Consider the following 20,040-nt stretch of genomic DNA (forward strand, 5'->3'; position numbering starts at 1 on the left):
GATCTGTTCAAATGTTTTGCCAGTTTTTAAATTGGATTGTCTTTCTTTTCTTACTGATTTTTAGGAATCTTTACATAGTCTGGATAAGAGCCTTTCTTGGATACACATGTTAGAAATATCTTCTTCCGTTCAGTGGGTTGCTTTTTCACTCCCTTAATGGTGTTTTTAAAGAAACTGAAGTTTTTAATTTTGATATAGTACAATTTATCAATCTTTTCTTTATGGTTAGTGCTTGGTTATAAGGTCAAAGAAATGATCCAGACTCTACTTGTATTAATATCTTATTTAATTTTTTAAAAGAAAATTAAAGATTTACTTTTATAGTTTGAAGCCTCAAGAATATATCCTGGGATCCTTCCAGGAGCCCATGAACCACAATTTAAGAAACACTATACTAGAATATGAGTTCCTTGAAGACCTTTCATTTATGTGTCCCAATGACTAGCATAATTCTTCATGTACAGTAGGCACTCAGATGTTTTTTGAATGAATAAATGTAATAAATGAATGATGGGGAGCCCCGCACAATAAGTTCAGACTGTTTGATCAGTATTGTTAATTTTGTTTTCTTCCTTAAAATTCATTGTTTGGGTTTCCAAAAATATAAGCATTGTCAGAATTTGTTTAAAATTCTCTTTTCCTCTATAAAAGAAAGCTAAAGCTTTTAAAGGGAAAGTGTAGTATGAAATTTTTCATTTCAATGGAAAAAGATATTTAACTTTTTGGAAAATAGTGTTCTTCCCCTCCTTCATCATGTTTAAAGAAAAATATGTCTTTTTTGTAGTGCTGCTTCCACCTTATGGCTTGTAGATATTTGTCACTAAATTTTTACAATCATAGATTTTTGCAATTTACTCTACGAGCCAAATGAAATTAAGCCAAGGGCTGGATCTGTCCCATAGGTTAGAAGTCCCTCCATTCCTCATCCGGGAAGTATCCAGGGAGAAGGTGGCTCTAACGAAACTAAACTGCTTGGATTTGAATCCCTGCTCTGCCACTTATTGCCCATAACCTTAGGGAAATAACCTAACTTAACCTCAGGTTACAGTGTACAGTTTTTTCATCTATAAGAAGATAATAATATCACCTAACACATAGGGTAGTTGTAAAGATTAAATGAATTAATACTTGTAAGTATTTAAAACGGTACTTGACACACAATTAGCAATCAGATGTTATAAAGTAAAATGATCAAAGTGATGGGGTGATCTCTACTGAAGATTATACTCAAGTTAAATAATAGAGGGCATAAATAGCTGAACTCAAATTTATTTACAGATATTAGATATTCGAGCTACCCATGGAAATGTAAAGGAAACTTTGAAGATAAACAAAAGGAAATCTTCTTTTATACCATAGTTATCACATGTACAAAATTTGTTGGCCTCCATAACCCAAAATTAGCCAAATGCCATGTATTTGCGATGAAAGAAATAGTAGAAAATCTTGCAATGGAATGATTCAACGAAACTGTAAAAATATAATGAGAGATTTTTTTTAATTCCACCCTTCCGTAACCTCGGTTCCAAGCATCTTAATTTGATTACCCCCTCCTGTCTTTCTGACTCACTCCAGTGCTCTTATTCTGATAATCTGACTCCACCAGGGCCTCCAACTCATTGATTCTGCCACCTTATTGTTTAATGTCTTAGATCTGTGAGTTTATAGTTTCCATCAAATTAGGAAACATTTTGGCCTTTATTTTTTCAAATATTTCCCATTCCTTGAGACTTTGGTTATATGTAGATTAGGTCATTTGATGTTGTCCCACAGCTCACTAATACTCATTTTTAAAAATGTTCTGTTTCTATTATCTTTGTGATTTCCTCTATCTTCTTGAACATGTGGAGTATATTTATAATAGCTGGTTTAATGTCATTGTCTACTAAAACTATCATCTGTGTCGTTTCTGGGTCAGTTTCTGTTGATGGATTTTTCTCATGACAATGAGTTGTATTTTTCTGCTTCTTTGCTTGCTTGGTAATTTTTTATTGGATGCCAGACATTGTGAGTTTTATGTTTTGGGGGCTGGATTTTTAAAATTTCCTTTAAATGTTTTTGGATTTGGCTGTGACATGGTTAAGTTACTTGGAATCAGTTTGATTCTTTTGAAGCTTGCTTTTAAGTTTTGTTGGAGGGTGGCTCTGGAACAACATTCAGAGTAGGGCTACTTTGGCTCCACTATAGATGCAATACCTTTCTGAGGACTCTACCCAATGCCTAGCATGTTAAGGAGCATTTCCACTCTGGCTGGTGGGGACTTGAACTATTCCTAGCCCTGTGTCAGCTCTGGTGATTGTTCTGCCTGCTGCTTTCTAATGCTTCTTTCCCAAGTCTGTGATCGTTTTGTCACACATATGTATATAGGTCAATATTCAGTCAAAGGCTCTAGTGGACCCCTCAACATATCTCCAGAACTCCCTTTCTCTGCAGCTGCCTTGTTTCTGGTACTCGATGCCACAAATTTTCATTGCCTTGGCTTCCCCAAACCCTGAACTCTGTCTCCTAAACTTAGTGAAACCACTAGGCTGTTTGGGTTCCCCCTGCTTGTACTGAGGCCTGGAAACCCTCTCTAGCCAGTATGCTTGGGCATTTGTAAGGCTCACCTCATTTGTTTTCCTTTTCTTCAGAAGCCCTGTCCTGTACTGCCCTTTGGCTTTCTGGTCGTTCAGGCAGGAGGGAAAATCTGGCTCCGTGATTCCATCATGGTTGGAAGCCGAAGTCTCCGTTTCTCATCATCCTGCTGTCCGTTCTCTCCGCCTTACCCAGCATAAATTCTCTGTTCAATCATTATAATCACTGCCTTGAATGCACTTTTGACTCCCTTGCTCCTCTCTTGTTTCACTGGGGAAAACCCACAACCCTAGTTAAGTCTCTCTTCACCTTTCAGTGCCAGCGCCTGTGCAGTTGATTGTTGCAGGAGAAAAAGACACGCCCATGCTATTTTCGCTTTAGATTCATGACCACAAGCTATAATTGAGCTGAGTCATACTACACGTCCATAGTCATTTATTCTTCCACTTTCCTAGATATCTATTTCACATCTTTTCTCTTAAAATTCCAGCACCTCCTCCCCCATCTTCCAAAGCACTTTCCTTATTTCCACCTCACAGAGAAATTGAAGGAATCAAAAATGAACTTCTCAGAGTAGTACCGCATCTACTCTCCTGCCAGCATCTGCCTGTGCATACTTCGCCTTCTCCTCTTAGCATGTAGTCAGTTCTTCCACCCATGCACTAGATTCCATTCCCTCTTGCCTATCCAGGACAATTTAAATTCTCTAGCAATTTCCCCTTTTTTCTCGTACATCATCAATATTATATCCTGGGACATGGCTATCAGTATACAAATAGACTGTATTCTATCTTAAAAAAATTTTTTTGACTCCCTCTCAGCCTATCAGTTACCATGCCATTTCTGTGCTCCCTTTTACAGCAAAAATCGTCAACAGTTGTCTGTACTTTTTCCACTCTTTTCCCCCTCGTTCTCTCTTAATTCCATTCCAATCTGGCTTTTGTCTTACCACCCTACAAAAACTACTATTGACAAAGTCTCAGTGATTTCCATAATGCTGTTTCAGTGGTCATCTTACATTATCTATCAGGAGCATTTGCTAAAGTGGATCGCTCCCTCTTTCTTGATATGCTTTATTCACTTGGTTTCCAGAATACCGTACTCTTGATTTTCTTGCCACCGCTCTGGTTGCTCTTTCTGTCTCCATTCCTAGTTCCTACTCTTCTCCCCACCTCCTTTTTTTTTTTTACTGAAGTATAATTGATGTACAATATCCTGTTAGTTTCAGGTGCACATCATAGTGATTCTATATTTAAATACATTATGAAATGATCACCATGATAAGTCTAGTTACCATCTGTCACCATACAAAGTTATTACAGTATTATTGACTGTATTCCCTATGCTGTACGTTACATCCTCATGACTTATTAATTTTATAACTGAAAGTTAGTACCCTTAAATCCCTTTCACTTGTTTTGCTCACCCTCTAACCCGTCCCCCCTCTGGTATCCACTAGTTTGTTTGCTGTATCTGTGAGTCTGTTTTTGTTTGGCTTTGTTTGTTCATTTATTTTGTTTGTTAGATTCTACATATAAGTGAAATCATAAGGTATTCGTCTTTCTCTGCCTGACTTATTTCTCTTAGCATAATACCCTCTAGGTCCATTCTTCTCCCCACTTCTTAGTGTTGGATACCTAAGGACTCAGGCCTGGGTCTTCTCTATTTATATTCACTCCCTTAATGATCTCATCTGGTAACAAGTTTTAAAACACATCAGTACTCTGATGACTTCCAAATTTTTATTTCTTGATCAGACCTTTCTCTTAAATTCTAGATTTGCTTATCAAACTGCCTATTCAGCATCTTCAAATGACTGTTTAATAGATGTGTTAAATGTACCATGTCTGAAGCTGAACTCCTGAGCTTTCCTTCTAAACCTGTTACCTCTGCAGTCTTTTCCATTTCAGTTGATGGCAATGGCATACTTCTTGGACATGTCAAATCACAAAACTAAAACAAGTTAGTAACGAGTTTGATGTCATTATTCAAGGGAAAATAATCCATGGATTGGGGGAGTACAGTGCCTAACAAGTAGGTGGAGCACTCTTCCTGAGGGATTTTGAGAAGAGCTAGTTTTGTAGAGTGTTAGAATAGGCAACGTGGAAACAGGGCATGATTGGCTAGGAGGTCAGGAATTTCCTTATAAGGTAAAAGCTCCTTTTTTTTTAGGTAAGGTTAGCTAGCTGAAGCTGAGTTGGAAGATTGTGATTGGTGTTAGGTTGCCTTGACAGTGAGATGTTTCCCAATGCGCAGACTGACTTAGGTTTAGATTTGTGATGTGGGCTGGGCCACTGTGGTGGACCTCTGTTTTTGTGGGTCCCAATATATGAATTAACTTTATCAGACAAAAGCCTTAGAGTCATGCTTTACTTTTTTCGCTCATCCCAGAGACATACTGTTAGGAAACACTGTTAGCGCTACCTTTAAAACATATAAAATCTAACTACTACTCACTACCTCCTTTGCTACCACCCTGGTCCAAGTCACTCATCACTCACCTCACCGCCTAACCTTAGAGCCAGCTTTAACTCTTTCCCCTTATAATGTATTTGCAGCATAGCAATCAGAGAGATTTTAAAATGTAGATCAAATCATGTCACTTCTTCCTCAGAATCTTTTAATGGTTCCCCATCTCACTTATAATATAAACCAAAGTGTTTATAATGACCTTCAAGGGCCTAAAAGGTCCAGCCCTCTCTGTTGCTGCCCTGACCTCGTCTGCTCTCTTGTCTATCCGTACTTTGCTCTGCCTTGAGTACATCAAACATGCTTCTACCTTAGAGTCTTTGTAGTGACTGCTTCCTCTGTCTGGAATACTCTTCTCCCAGATACCTCCCATGGCCCACTCCCCGTTGGCTTCCTCTTGGCCAATTTGTTTGTTTGAGAAGAGTGCCTGTGAGGGAATTAGTTGTGCTGTAAGGAGTGAAGGGTAGAGGGGCAGGGATATGGCAAATGTTGAAATCCTCTTAGTGAAAAAGAGCCAGTGGGTGGGATAATCCTAGGCTTACTAGCAGTTGGGGACTTCAGCCTACTTCCTATTCTGAGTATAATGAAAGATTTAAAGCAGAAGAAACTTTGTAGCACATTAATAGAGATGAGGCAGCCTTCCGTTAACCACTGGAAACATTCGTAAATCATGGTTCATAATTGAAAGTCCATTCAGTTATTAATAAAGCATTCTCTTTTGTAGATAGTAGGTTTGGTGTCCTGCTGCTTAGTTATGATTTAATGCTAATGCTATTCGGTTTAACAGAGAATAGGTCAAAGAACTGCTTGAGCACCATTTTCGGAATCTATTATAAAAGCTTAATAGAAAACATTCAATTATCAAATTCCTCCCTTAATTAAGTACTGGGGAAAATGTTTCTGTAGTTAATCTGTATGTTTCATCAAAGAGGAGAACCAAAATGTGTATCCTATTTTTTTGCCATAGCTGATAGATTTCAGAGCCTAACCAGTATTTATCTCAAATACCTGTTTATTCTAGTCCTCTGCACCTTTTTGATTTTTAATTGCAGGATTTATACTATGTTTAATTCTATAAATTGCCAAAATTTCTTGTAGAAATAGACATAGTTGACATTATGAAGTATCCTTTTAAGAGGGTATTATGATTATGTCATAATCAAGAAAAGAAAAGATTTGTATGTTCTTTCTGTAGTTTTTTATATTTGTTTATTTGCACACCCTTTCCTCAGAGGGAAGAGTAAATGAAGAAATGAGGGTTATAGGAAAATAATAACAGTAGAATAAGTGAAGCTAGCCATAAAGTTAGTACACATAGCATATGCTGTACGATCACAAATCTGACTCTGAATTTCTCATTAGCCAACACTAAGGAGAGCAAAGTTACTTATATGATTCGCTTAAGTTCACAAGGTAAAAACAAATAAGTTGTTCAGGGGAGAAGCACAGCTAATCCCGGTACTAAGTTTTCAGTGAATATCTCCTGTGGGTCCTTATTTTAAGAATACTATGTGATAAAAGTTAGGTGCCTGGGTCAAGATAGTACAGTAACTTTTAGGATCAACCGTGTTTGTAGTTGTAAGAAGCATCACTTGCTTTTACAAGAGTTTAGTGTTAGTCAGTGTTTCTTAACCCTTTTTGGGTCATAGACCTTTTTACATTTTTATGTAGTTGTATCATGAATTTGCTAAACGTGCAGATTCTGAACTCATCTCAAGAGATTCTGATCCAGCAGGTCTGAGCTAGGTTTTAGAAATCTGTATGTATAACCACCATCCTAGGTGATTCTGTTGTAGGTTCTTGTCAGACCATATATTTAGAAACTGCTTCGGGGCCGGCCCCGTGGCTTAGCAGTTAAGTGCGCGCGCTCCGCTGCTGGCGGCCCGGGTTCAGATCCTGGGCGCGCACCGAGGTACCCTTCTCCGGCCACGCTGAGGCCGTGTCCCACGTACAGCAACTAGAAGGATGTGCAGCTATGACATACAACTATCTACTGGGGCTTTGGGGGAAAAATAAATAAATAAATTAGAAACTGCTTCGGGGTTATAATTTCAGGGAGTTCACAGATTCCATGCAGTCAGTACATGAACCTTATCTGCTACAAGTGAGCAACAGTCTCAACAACAATTATATAGTAAAAACAATAATGAGTTTCATAGGGGTGTTTGGTGCTGGTATTTTAGAAAATTAATGATTTTTGTTGAAATTTATCGGCCAAAGCAAGTCACATGGCCATACTTAACTTGAAAAGGATCAGTAGTAATGAGTAACACATATGGGGTTTCTCTCGCTCTGTTTTTAGTAATGTAATGAATTGATGATTTTTTTTTCCGATTATTGAACCACTTTCACATTCCTGGGATAAATCATGCATGATTATGAGGCATCATTCTTTTGATATGCCACTTGTTTAATTTACTAATATTTATTTAAGATTTTTGCATCTGTGTTCTCTAGTTAGATTGGTCTAGAGTTTCCATTTCATGTTCTCTTCTCACTAGTTTGGTATCAGGGATTTGTTAGTTTGGTATCAGGGATTTGTTAGTATTATAAAATGAGAATGGGTATCTTTCTGTGTTTTTTTCTCTCAATATTTAGAGTTTGTACAGATTTTCACTATACTTTTTGTGAGGACTTTAGGGCGACTATAAAATTAGAGGACACAGTCTCCACACACAAGACCACTTCTAATGCCAGCTGCAAATTTGCAGGGTTCCCAAAACCACCTTGAGGTTCCATAATTCATTAGAAAGACTCAGATCTTACTGAAAGCTGCTCTACCCGGGGTTATGGTTTCTTTGGGGGATAGGATACAGATTAAGATCAACCAAAGGAAGAGACATATAGCACAGAGTCCAGAATCCAAACATAGCTTCCCTTGTCCTTTCTCGTGTAGTCAGGTCACATTTCTTTCCTTGCCTCAATGTGTGACAGTACATACAGAATACTGCCAGCCAGGGAAGCTCACCCAACCTTTGGTGTCCAGAATTTTTATTGGGGCTTCGCCATGTTGGCATGATTGATTGCTCACATGGGTAATCTCAGTCTGCAGGTTGGTTGACCCAAAGCGCCCACTCTGTGACAATGTTGATGTTTCTGGATTCCTCACCTTAAGACTATGTGGATATGGCCAGTCCCCTCCCTAAATCTCATTGTTGGTTATTCAGTTTGAACCAAGGCCCCCAGGCAAACAAAGACTGTCTTATCAGGCATAAAATTCCAAGGACCCAAAGATTACCTACTAAAAGCTAAGGACAAAGGCCAGACCCTCTCTTTGGGCAAGGCCACGTTCTTCACTATATGCTTTTGTACCATTGATTTTCTCTTTTATGGTTGTCTTCCTGTGATTCATTGATACCAGATTAAGTTTATAGGGATTCCATTATGGAAAAATGATTCTTTTAAATTTCTCTAGCTATCTCTTAAAAGATAAAAATAATGGACCCTTTTGATTTAAATGCATTTAAATTGAACTATTCTTTATCTTTTTTTATTAAAGAATAAAGGTTCTCTTCAATTTGAAGACAAGTGGGATTTCATGCGTCCAATTGTTTTGAAGCTTTTACGCCAGGAATCTGTTACAAAACAGCAGTGGTTTGATCTGTTTTCGTAAGTAATCCATTAATTCTAACTTTTTGCTAACATAAAGGAAATTTTGGTGATGCATTTCTGTATCTAAATGGAATGTTGACTCTAGATTGGTCTGTTTACCTGTCTAAAATTATTACTAGTTGCGTTGGGGGTCCCCAAGACCACCTCTAGGTTCAGTGATTTGCTAGGAACACTCATAGCACGGAACATATAGTCATACTCACATCTATGATTTATTATAGCAGAAGGATACAAAGCAAAGTTAGCAAAGGGAAAGGCACATGGGGTGAAGTCTGGGGAAAAACAGGCACAAACTTCCAAGAGTACTCTCCCGGTGGAGTCACACAGGACACACTTAAGTTCCCCAGCAACAAGATTGACAACATATGTGATATGTTGTCTACCAGGGAAGCTCATTGGAGTCTCAGTACCCAGGTCTTTTATTGGGGGCTGGTCACATAGGCAGCCTCTGCCTGGCATGTACCAAAATTCTAGACTTTCAGGAAGAGAGCAGGTGTTCACTGTAAATCACATTATTTGTACAAACAGCTTAGGCACAGTGAGCCATTCTTATCATTTCAGGAAAGTTTTATATCAATGTAGGGAGCTGTTGACTCTTTAGGTTCTCAGATGCCAGCCAAGGCCAAGCAGGCTTTTCTAAGGAATACAGTCTCAGATCTGCTGTGTTAACTCTTGGCCTCTGGCCAAAATGTTTTTATAGCAAAACTGTTATCAGTAAGACCCCACACAGCAAGGCAAGACCAGCCTGTAGTATTGATCTCAGTTATGCCATATAGAAGTCCTGGATTTAGCTAGTTAAAATAAATCCCATCAATGAATTTTACCTTAGAAAACCAGGTGGTTTTCTCTTTTAGTTTCTGTATGGACCTTTTTTACAAGGCTTGAGGCATCAATTCAGACAAAGCACAGCTCTGGCCTGTGAGTTGAAGCAGACCTGAAAGCTTTCCAGGGTTGAGGCAGTGTCATGATAGTCAGGGTACTAAATCAGCGTATAAAATCAGTGTGTCCCATTCAGTGATGAAAACTTGTCATTTTTTCCCAATCATCTAGACCTGCAAGAGGAATAAAAGCATTATACAGAAAGACATTTTTATCCAGCTTACCTAGAAAGACATATCGTATGTTTAGGAATTGGTCTGGGTGAAATCCAAATTTTCATATGTTTTCAAAATATGTTTATGTCACCTCCTACCCCCTTTGTCCTAATCATTTATCTATTGAGCAGCCTAAAAAAGATCAGTTCCCTTCTGGAGACATCTGTGTTTAATAATCAAGTTGCCTTACTAAGGTGTGTGTACAAGGAAGGGTGAGGTGAAGGTGAAGGAAATAGAATCAGGTCATTAATCCATTGTTGAGAACTGCAACTAATCCAGAAAACTGAACACAAGTTAATAACAGTGAGACATCCCTGAGAAGGGGTCAAGAGTCCAGTCTGCAACGAGCAAGTAGAGTGCCCTCTCCCAACTGGCAGCTTATGGCAGTAACCACAAGTTGGGAATGCACTTAGTCTCTGTATCAGATATATAGAGCCAATCAGCAGCTTGATTTCAGATGGCTCCATCAGAGAATAAGCCCTTTTCTGTGGACATCTGCAAGTGATTCAGATGGTCCAGCCAGAATCCATAATGTTTTCACTTTATGGCTCCACAGAGGATGTCTTAAATCTTCAACAGTCCTCAAGTCAAAGTCCTATTCATTGAGCATATGCTTGCTTTAGTTCAGCACAGCTTGTGTTGAGGTTTAAACAGCTCAGTATCAGGTTTCAGTTTAGAGTCAAATCTAACCAATTAGGATCTGTGAATTCAGGATTACAGAAAAGCCAAAGACTTTTCTTCAGCAGCAAAGCCAAGACACTGCAGACCAGTCATGTTCTAAGTCCAAGTGACAAGCAAGACTTTTCCAAGCCTTTTTTTATCTTGTCAGAGTCCAAATTGATCCACTCAAAAATAGGCACATCAGGCTGGAAAATCATCAGCCTCTGAGGCTCAGACATCTGATTTCACAAGAGCTCAGTTGCAACTAAAAATTGCTTTTTAAAACTCCAAAAAGTGTATGTCTGTCTGGAGATTTCCCTTGTTTTCGTGATGTCTGTATTTTCTCAGAGATACCAATAGGTAGAAATAATAGTAAATATTATCCATTACAGAGATTTATTCTGTTTCCAGTACTCAAACAGTTTAAATTCCAATCCCTTCACCAGCAGTAAGAAGCAAGGAAGTTGTGTCTAACTTTTTGTTTTGCAGCTTCTCCTTATTGATATGATCCCTCTAGTATTTTTTTTTCCTTTGCCATTTTTTTATTGATGTTTTAATAGTTTATAACATTGTGAAATTTTTGGTTGTACATTTTTGTTTGTCCATCACCATATATATGACTCCCTTCACCCCTTGTGCCCACCCCCTACCCCCATTGTCCCTGGTAACCACAATACAGTTTTCTCTGTCCATGTGTTGGTTTATATTCCACATAAGAGTGAGATCATACAGTTTGTCTTTCTCTTTCTGGCTTATTTCACTTAACATAATACCCTCCAGGTCCATCCATGTTGTTGCAAATGGGATGATTTTGTCGTTTTTTATGGCTGAGTAGTATTCCCTGGTATATATATACCACATCTTCTTGATCCAATCATCAGTCGAGGTGGTCTCTCCAGTATTTTTGAAAGGACAAGCATATAATATTTTATATCATTATTTATCATTCATCCAGATATAATATCTACAAAGCCATCTTTTAAATCTCCCCTGCCCCTTGTTTCTCATTACAAATTTATTCAAATCCCTAACAGTAAATTCAGTATTTACAACATTGACATTACAGTCGCTGGGAGATCCTGACTTTAGTGCAGGGGGCATGGAAGGGTCACTGCAGCAGCAGTAGCAGCAGTTAGGCTAAAGAAACAGCTGGAGTGGTTTCCTCTCCTTTGGTTTATCTAAAGCTTTCTCTGGCCCTGGGATCTAATTTAACGATTATTTTCTCATGCTTGGAGGAGGGGACAACATTGAACATTGTTGAACAAACATTCAACATTTTTTATTCACCCAAAGCTTACGTTAGGGAACTTTTGGGCCTTTTCTTCTATTTGGAGGTGAGAACAAAAACCAAAAGCGACACCCAGGCTGTGCCTTTTCTCCTCTCACTGTAGTCAGCATGGCCAAAAGCAACCAGGGGATTGAGCGAGGCAACTCTCCCAGGGTTATATCTGTCATTTTCAAATTTCATAGGTAACTCTTACCTCTCACAACTGATAGCAACTCAGCTGCTGTTTCATACCATGGATGATTTCATAGCTACCTAAGCAGCAAAGGCTCATCATCCTACCACTTCATCTTTTCTTTTCCCAAACAATGCTTTCAACATATTTCAGTGAGTCAGAGTTGTTCTAGTGAATCCCACTTCTGACACCAACCATGTCAGCAGTCTTAAGACCACCCCCAGGTTCAGTGATTGCTAGGAAGACTTGTGGGACTCAGCATATAGGTGTATTCATGGCTATGATTTATTACAGTGAAGGATACAAAGCAAAATGCAACAAAGGTGTGTATGGCAAAGTCCAGGGGAAACCAGGTATAAGTTTCCAAGCATCCTCTCCTAGTGGAGTCATGCAGGATACACTTAATTCCTCCAGCAACTATTTGTGACAACACGTGTGAAATGCTGTCTACCAGGGAAGCTCATTAAAGACTCTGCCCAGGGTTTTTACTGGAGGCTGGTCACATAGGCAGCCTCTGCCTGATATGATCCCAGATTTCAGACTCAAGACAAAAAGCAAGTGTTTAACATAAATCAGATTTCTTACATGATCAGTTTAGGCACAGCGAGCCATTCTTATCAGGAAATGGTGAGAACTCTCCCAAAATCCAAGTTACAGATGCCAGCCAAGGACCAGCCTTGCAACCATGTCTTCCTAAGGATAGCAGTCTCAGGCATGCTATAATTTTTTTGTGCACTAGTGGAGTACTATATCAATGAGTTATAGATGTGTGACTGAATAATCCATGCACATTAAGCTGTTGTGATCATTTTTTCTCTTTATCACGTAAGAAAATAGTCAAATTTCCCTAAATAATGTAGAACTTGTTGCATAATATTAACTTATATCCAGAATTCTGCCTTTTGTGAAATTAGAGTTCAATAAGAAACAGCTGAGACCTTTTAAAATTTTATAGCATTCATGTATACATATTTTTCTTAAGTTATTTGATTAAACTATTTTATCAATAATATGTTGAATGTGGTAGAATTTTTTTGTTTTATTGTTGTCAATTTGTGTTGATAATATGATTTATCATCTAGAATAATGCTTGCTCTCTGTGCACTCCTGACTGGGAAAAGGAGCCTAGTATGTGTGATGGTTTTCCCTGCTTAAAGTATACATCTAAGCAGAAATAGTCAATAACCTTGAACGTGCTACAGTTAGTGGCCTCAACACATGGTTTTAAAAAATTCTTGATCTTCTTGGAGTTACCCACAGCTGCTCAATATGTAGTCCTTTTAGGTTAAAGGATTCCTGTATGTCTTATGACATCACCAAAATTGCAAGACCTACATTAATTAAACCTTTCCAAATTTTCGCCTATTTAACTGTATTAATTAATAACATTTAGGTTACTTATATCTTTCTAAATCTGAGGTACTAAAATAATGTATGGTATTAAACTACATTGACTATTTGCTCCCCTTTTCTCACAGTCTCTATCATTGTTTCTTAATAGGAGTGCTGTTGGCGTTTTGGGTGGTTATAAAAGATTGTCCTGCATGTTGTGGGATGTTTATCACCTTCATAAACTGGTGTTCACCCTCATAAACTTTAGTAGTGGACACTCCCTGTGTACTCTGCTCCCTACCCCTCATTATTGAAACACAAAAAAAGCTGTCATGCGTTTCCAAATGTCCTGAGGGAGCAGTACCTCCCTCAGTTAACGGGTGCTTTAGATACATATTGTTTTGTTTGACTCTGGTTTGTGAAGTTGAAGCCAGAATTCAATAGTATTATTTTCAATTTGTGAGACCTTATTTTTAAAAGAAAATTCATCGTTACTCTAAGTAATTTTTAAAAGATGTTTGTCTAAGCTGTTTTTTATGACACCACTTTTTCCTGGTTTTTCTTCTCTATTATCTGCCTCATCTCCGTCATCTTAGCTGCCTCATCCTTGTGTGCACCTTTAATATTGGTTTCCTCCAGAATTCCATTTTTTCCTTTTTTTTTACCCGAGTTCTCATATCTATATAAGCAATCCAGATTATTCTCCTGAGTTGAACTCCCAGACCCGTGTGGCCTTACTGTTTCCTACATATGTCTATTTCTTAAGTTCCATAAGTACTCCAGATTTAGAGTAATAAAAATCTGTTATTCATAGTCTCAAACCAAAAATCTGGAAGCTACCATTAACCTCCTGTTTTTTTACTCCATCATATCCAATTGATTGCTAGGTTTCACAGATTTTTTTATTAAATATCTCTTGAACTTCTTTCCATCCTAGCTGTCTTTTTCCCCAGTCTCATCTGAATGATTATAATAGTCTTCTGTCTCCCTGCCTTCTTCGTTGTATTTTTGTGTATTAGTTATCTATTGCTACATAAAAAATTACTCTAAAAATTAGCAGCTTAAAACAACAAACATTCATTATCTCACAGTTTCTGAGAGTCAGGAACCTGGTAGCAGCTTAATTGATGGTTCTAGTGCAGGGTCTCTCAGGAGGTTGCAGTTAAGCTCTCAGCAAAAGATCTAGGCCTGTATTCAACTAGAGCAGAAGGATCTTCTTCCAGGTTCACTCACGTGATTGTTGTCAGGTCTGGGTTCTTCTTAGCTGCTCAGTTCCTCACCATGTGGAACCCTCCGTAAGGCTGTTTAGAGTGTGGCAGCTTGCTTTCCCCAGAGTGAGAGAGAGTGCTTCCGAGGCAGAAGTCATGGTGTTGTATAACATAATTTTGGAAGTGACAGACCATCACTTCTGTTGTATGCTATTGATCACACAGACAATTGATTGTACACTGTAGGAAAGAACTATACACGGGTATGAATACCAGGAGACAGGCTTCATTGGGGGCCATCTTAGAGGCTGCATCTCAGAGTTAGAGGAGAGAGATGATGCAAGATTTAGAAAAACACTAAAAAAAAATTCCAGTTCATATCATTAGAGAGGAATAAAATGCAAGAGATTACTTTGAAAATGTAATAGTCAAAATAAAGAAGAGATCTTAGAAATAAAAAATAAAAGAGCTAAATAATAAAAAAAGACTAAATTAGTAATTTGAAAAGTAAAACCAAAGAGTTCTCCCTGAATGTAGAGCAAAGACAAAGTATGGAAAATTGAATAAAAATTAAGAAATATGGAAGATAGATCTAGAATTGGGTTAACTTTCACTTAAAAGGAGTTCTGGAAGGAGAGAACAGAAATAGTAGAGGAGAGGATATAGTCCAAAAGTATAAGAAGAAAATTTCCCAGGGCTGAAAACGCTTGTCCCTTCCCACCCATCCCTACAAGTCTTCATGTGCTGAAAGTGCTGAAAAACATGCCTAAACACTTCCTTAAGGAATTTGAGAATTCCAAGGATAAAGAAAATAATCCTAGGGCCGGCCCCATGGCTTAGCGGTTAGGTGCGTGCGCTCCGCTGCTGGCGGCCCGGGTTCAGATCCTGGGCCTGCACCGACGCATCGCCTCTCCGGCTATGCTGAGGCCGCATCCCACATACAGCAACTAGAAGGATGTGCAGCTATGACATCCAACTATCTACTGGGGCTTTGGGGGGAAAATAAATAAATACAATTTTTTTTTAAAAAGTACTTTAAAAAAAAAAAAGAAAATAATCCTAATTCTTGCAGAGAAAAAACAGTTCCCTTTCAAACAAAACAGATGGTCCTTACTCTTTTTCATTGGCCAAATTGGATGTAGTAGGTTGATGAAACATTTTCTTTAATGTTTGAAGGGAAATTATTTTGAATCTAGTATTTTATTTTTGAAAGGAAATTATTTTGAATCTAGTATTTTATTTTAAATCTAGTATGTATTTGATTAAATTTTTAATCAAGTTTAAGCCAAGATGAACATATTTTCAGACAGGTAAGGATTTAGAGGATCTAAGGATCCTGCAGAAATGAAACAAGTACCCTTTCCTCCACTGTTACCAACATCAACCGTTAAAGAAATTGAGCTTTACTGAACTAAACAGAAGGAGGTGCTCTTGACCATAAAATGAATATAAATAGAAAAAAATAGACATGATCCATCCAAAACTACAAAAAAGTACAAATCAAAACATTTTAGCTGATAAAAATTGTCCCACAGAAACCAACTATGAAGCTGCAGAACACAAACACAACACTCCAAACTGAGTTCAATATCCTCACACAACCATTCGGGGTTATAAAAAAAAATCATAAATAAAAAATTCAAAAGCGAAGGAGAGAAATCAACAAAAGTAGGAGGAAATGAAATGCAAATTGAACTCAGAAAACAAATAGAAAAAGACAAAATTATATGAGAAATGAATCATCTCAGTAGATGAAAGCATAAAGGGATAAATAAGCTTTCCCAAATAAAATAGAAAAATAAAAAGATCATTCTTACATCTGATAAAGGTCATCTGTAAGTATACCAGCAGCAGACATCATCCCAATAATGATATGTTGGAAGCATTCCATTTAAAATGAGGAATAAGACAAAGTATCTCTTGGCACCCGTCATTTCAATTTCCTTTAGATTTAGAAATTCGTTGCCATAGAATTATAAGTAGTATACTTATCTATGTATCTCTCTCTTTTTTTTTTTTTTTTTGTTGTTGTTGTTGTTGTTGTTGTGAGGAAGATCAGCCCTGAGCTAACATCCATGCCAATCCTCCTCTTTTTGCTGAGGGAGACTGGCCCTGGGCTAACATCTGTGCCTATCTTCCTCCACTTTATATGGGAGGCCGCCACAGCATGGCTTGACAAGTGGTGCATCAGTGCGCGCCCGGGATCAAAACCTGGGCCGCCAGCAGCGGAGCGCAGGCACTTAACCACTACACCACGGGGCTGACCCCTATGTATCTCATTTTTCATCCCTACTCCTACATATTTTTCTTTAATCTGGCTCTTAAGTAGTTGATCCATTTTATAGGTCTTTTCACATAACCAAGTTGTAAAAATTACTCTGATATGATACCGGCCCCTATGTATCTCGTTTTTCATCCCTGCTCTTACATATTTTTCTTTAATCTGGCTCTTGAGGAGTTGATCTGTTTTATAGGTCTTTTCACATAACCAGGTTGTAAAAATTACTCTGATATGATACATCATGTCAAAACTTGTCAGATCCACCTAAGCAGTGCTTGAATGCTAAGTTTATACCCTTCAATGCGTATATTAGAAAAAAAAGATGTTTTCATTTCAAGAAATGAGAAAAAAACAGCAAATTAAACCTAAAGAAACTAGAAGGAAGGAAAGACAAAAAAAGAAAGGCAAAAACCAAAATTAATGAAATACAAAATAATTGTGCAATAGAGAAAAGAAAAAAGGCAAAAATTAGTTCTTTGGAAAGAATAATATTCCATTTTTGCTCATCAGATTTATAATTTGCTTCTTTATTAATGTTTTCTTTCTGGTTTCTATGATTTATTTTGTTCTTTTTTTGGTTTCTCAGTTCTTTTACTGAATTCTTAGTTCTTTTATTATTTTTTATATTTTTCTTTAAAGTGAAAGCATTCAAGGATATACATTTTTTTCTTAATACTGCTTTTATTGCTACCGTAGGTTTTGTGGTATGAAGTGTTTTCCTTTTTATTGCTTTCTTGATTGTTAGTAATTTTTTTCTTTAATCCATGCATTATCTAGGAACTTAATTTCTAGATAGTGAAGTTTTTTGGTTTTTTTTTGTAAGGAAGATCAGCACTGAGCTAACATCTGATGCCAGTCCTCCTCTTTTCGCTGAGGAAGATTGGCCCAGAGCTAACATCCGTGCCCATCGTCCTCTACTTTATATGGGACGCCACCACAGCATGGCTTGACAAGCAGTGCATTGATGCACGCCCGGGCTCTGAACTGGTGAACCCCGGGCCACCGCAGCAGAGCGTGCGCACTTACCCGCTTGCGCCACCAGGCCAGCCCCGATAGTGAAGGTTTTTTTGATCACTAATTTGTCTATTTACCTATTTATGGATTATTATCAGAGAAATAGCCCATAAAAATACTTTCTTTAAAATTTTGTATGTGTACATATGGTCTTAGGAAAAAGTTATCTTTTTGAGATTTACAAGAATCTCTGTCTAGTAAATCAGTTAATTGTATTTTTAAATTCCTCTATGTCCTTAGTTTTTTTTCTTCTAGATTTTCAAATGTTGAGACATTTTATGATAGACACTGCTGATTAGCTAAGCCATACCCATTCTCGGTTCTCTCTGCCTTGTGTCCCTTCAACTATAGAGGCTGGATGATTTAATATTCCGTTCTTTGTCCTCCCTTGCTGCTAGGGTGCCATGTGACACAATTCTGGCAAGTAGGTCTACGGGAGGGCTTCTGGGAAAGTTTTTGCTTTCTAGATGTGCCTGGCGCTGTCCTCTGTTTTCCCTCTTTAACAATCAGAGGGATAAGAGGCTAGCATGCTAAGATGACAGAGTGGTGAGAGAAGGATCCTGGTGAATCTCTGAACAAACATCAGCAATTACCTACCTCTAGATAGACTTCTTGTTATATAAAAGAAAAAATAACCAAATAATCTAAGCCACTGTTAATTGTGTTTAATATTGTTTTCAGCTGAGTGCATCCTGACTGATACAAGGATGTTTTAAAGTATTTCACTGTATTTTATCAAGTTCTTAAATTTCTAATTGTTTTTGTTTATATTTTGATATGTGTATATATATATATTTGGTGTGAATAGATAGACATATCTTCATAAATAGTGCTTTTAATCATTGTATCATGTTTCTTCTCTCTAGTTCCTTTAACCTTGGATTCGTCTTTGGATGATTTTAGTATTGCCACCCTGCTCTCTTTTGGTTTGTGTTTGCCTAGTATCTAAGACACACTGTCTTTTCTTTCTTTCTTTGTTTCTTTCTTTTTTTTTTGCATTAAAAATTTTTTTTGGTAAAATATACGTGACATAAAATTTACCATCTTAGCCATTTTTAAGTGTGCAATTCGGTGGCATTGAGTGCATTGACAATGTTGTGCAAACATCAACACTATGCATTTTTAGAACTTCTTCATCATCCCAAACAGAAGCTCTGTACCCATTAAACAGTAACTCCCTGTAACCCCTTCCCCCAGCCCTTGGAAACCTCCATTCTACTTTTTGTCTCTATGAATTTGCCTCTTCTAGGTACCTCATGTAAGTGGAATCATACAATATTTATCCTTTTGAAAGGATACTGTCTTCTGATGAGATAATTTATTCAGTTCAGGCTTAATGTTATAACTAATATTCTTGTTTTTATTGCTTCTATAAATTTATCACTTATTAGCTATAATTGTTTCCTCCTTTTTCCTTTTCTTTCTTTTTATTAACCTGAAAATTCACTTCCATTAATGGTTACTTTCCTGTTGCTCATTCTCAGTCAGAAGCATATGGTGTTACTGTGAGTTAAAAGCAAAATACCTATTTTTCACACCAAAATCACACTATTTCTCTTTTACTTCCTGTCTACCCAAGGAAGTTGAAACCTTTGGGATACTTCCTACCTCTTTTTTCTTCTTTCATCTCTTCTCTCTGTTTCCTTGAAACCTTTGAAAAAACTTTTACTTTGTCACTCTCCCACTCCCCAACTCCCTGATTTTTCTAATATGATTAAATATTTAAAAAGAATTTCCCTTATAGCATGTCCCTTTTTAAAAGCACTTTGGTTATAGATTCCAAGAGAGCGTGTTCTTATTTATTCACACTTAATTTCATATGTTTATTGCTTGCTGTTACTCCTTCCCTTTAATGTTGTTTGTCACTTGATATAACAGATCTTTATCTGAACTAACATGAACTAGAACTATCTGTATGGGTAAATATCAGAAGCAATATTGAGTGAAAAAATTATCTAAAAAAAATTGATACAATTTCTGTAAAGTTCAGAAATCCTGATAGTATGTTGTAAAACTTGAAAAAAATAACAAATTCAGGCTTGGTTACTTCTGGGGAAGGATGGAAGAGAGTAGGATTAAGGAGAGGAACATAGAGGGCTTGAAGGGTATTATCATAGTACATTCCTCAAGTATCTTATAATACGTTCCTCAAAATATGTATGAAAATTGACCAGGAGACTTGACACGTTCTATTATGTGGTGGTGAGTAGTACTGTGTTTTGAATAATAAAGAGTGTATTGAAGACATTCTTCCCTGAGGTAGCAACACATAGGAGTACCTGGAGGTTGAGGAAAGGGAGCTGGAGAGGTACTAAATTGATCACAAGTTTGACTCT

General features: G+C 37.4%; 1 protein-coding gene across 1 annotated transcript in view; it reads left to right on the top strand.

The window, feature by feature from the left end:
• Positions 1-20,040, top strand: part of CUL5 (cullin 5) — a 91,322-nt gene that overhangs the window by 11,053 nt on the left and 60,229 nt on the right. Inside the window, exon 2 of the mRNA XM_004427370.3 lies at positions 8,543-8,652. Coding sequence (XP_004427427.1) covers positions 8,543-8,652 — 110 coding nt within the window. The remainder of the gene's footprint in view (positions 1-8,542; positions 8,653-20,040) is intronic.

Source organism: Ceratotherium simum, chromosome 7, assembly GCF_057802395.1.
Source record: "Ceratotherium simum simum isolate JZ-2026a chromosome 7, ASM5780239v1, whole genome shotgun sequence".
NCBI lineage: Eukaryota > Metazoa > Chordata > Mammalia > Perissodactyla > Rhinocerotidae > Ceratotherium > Ceratotherium simum.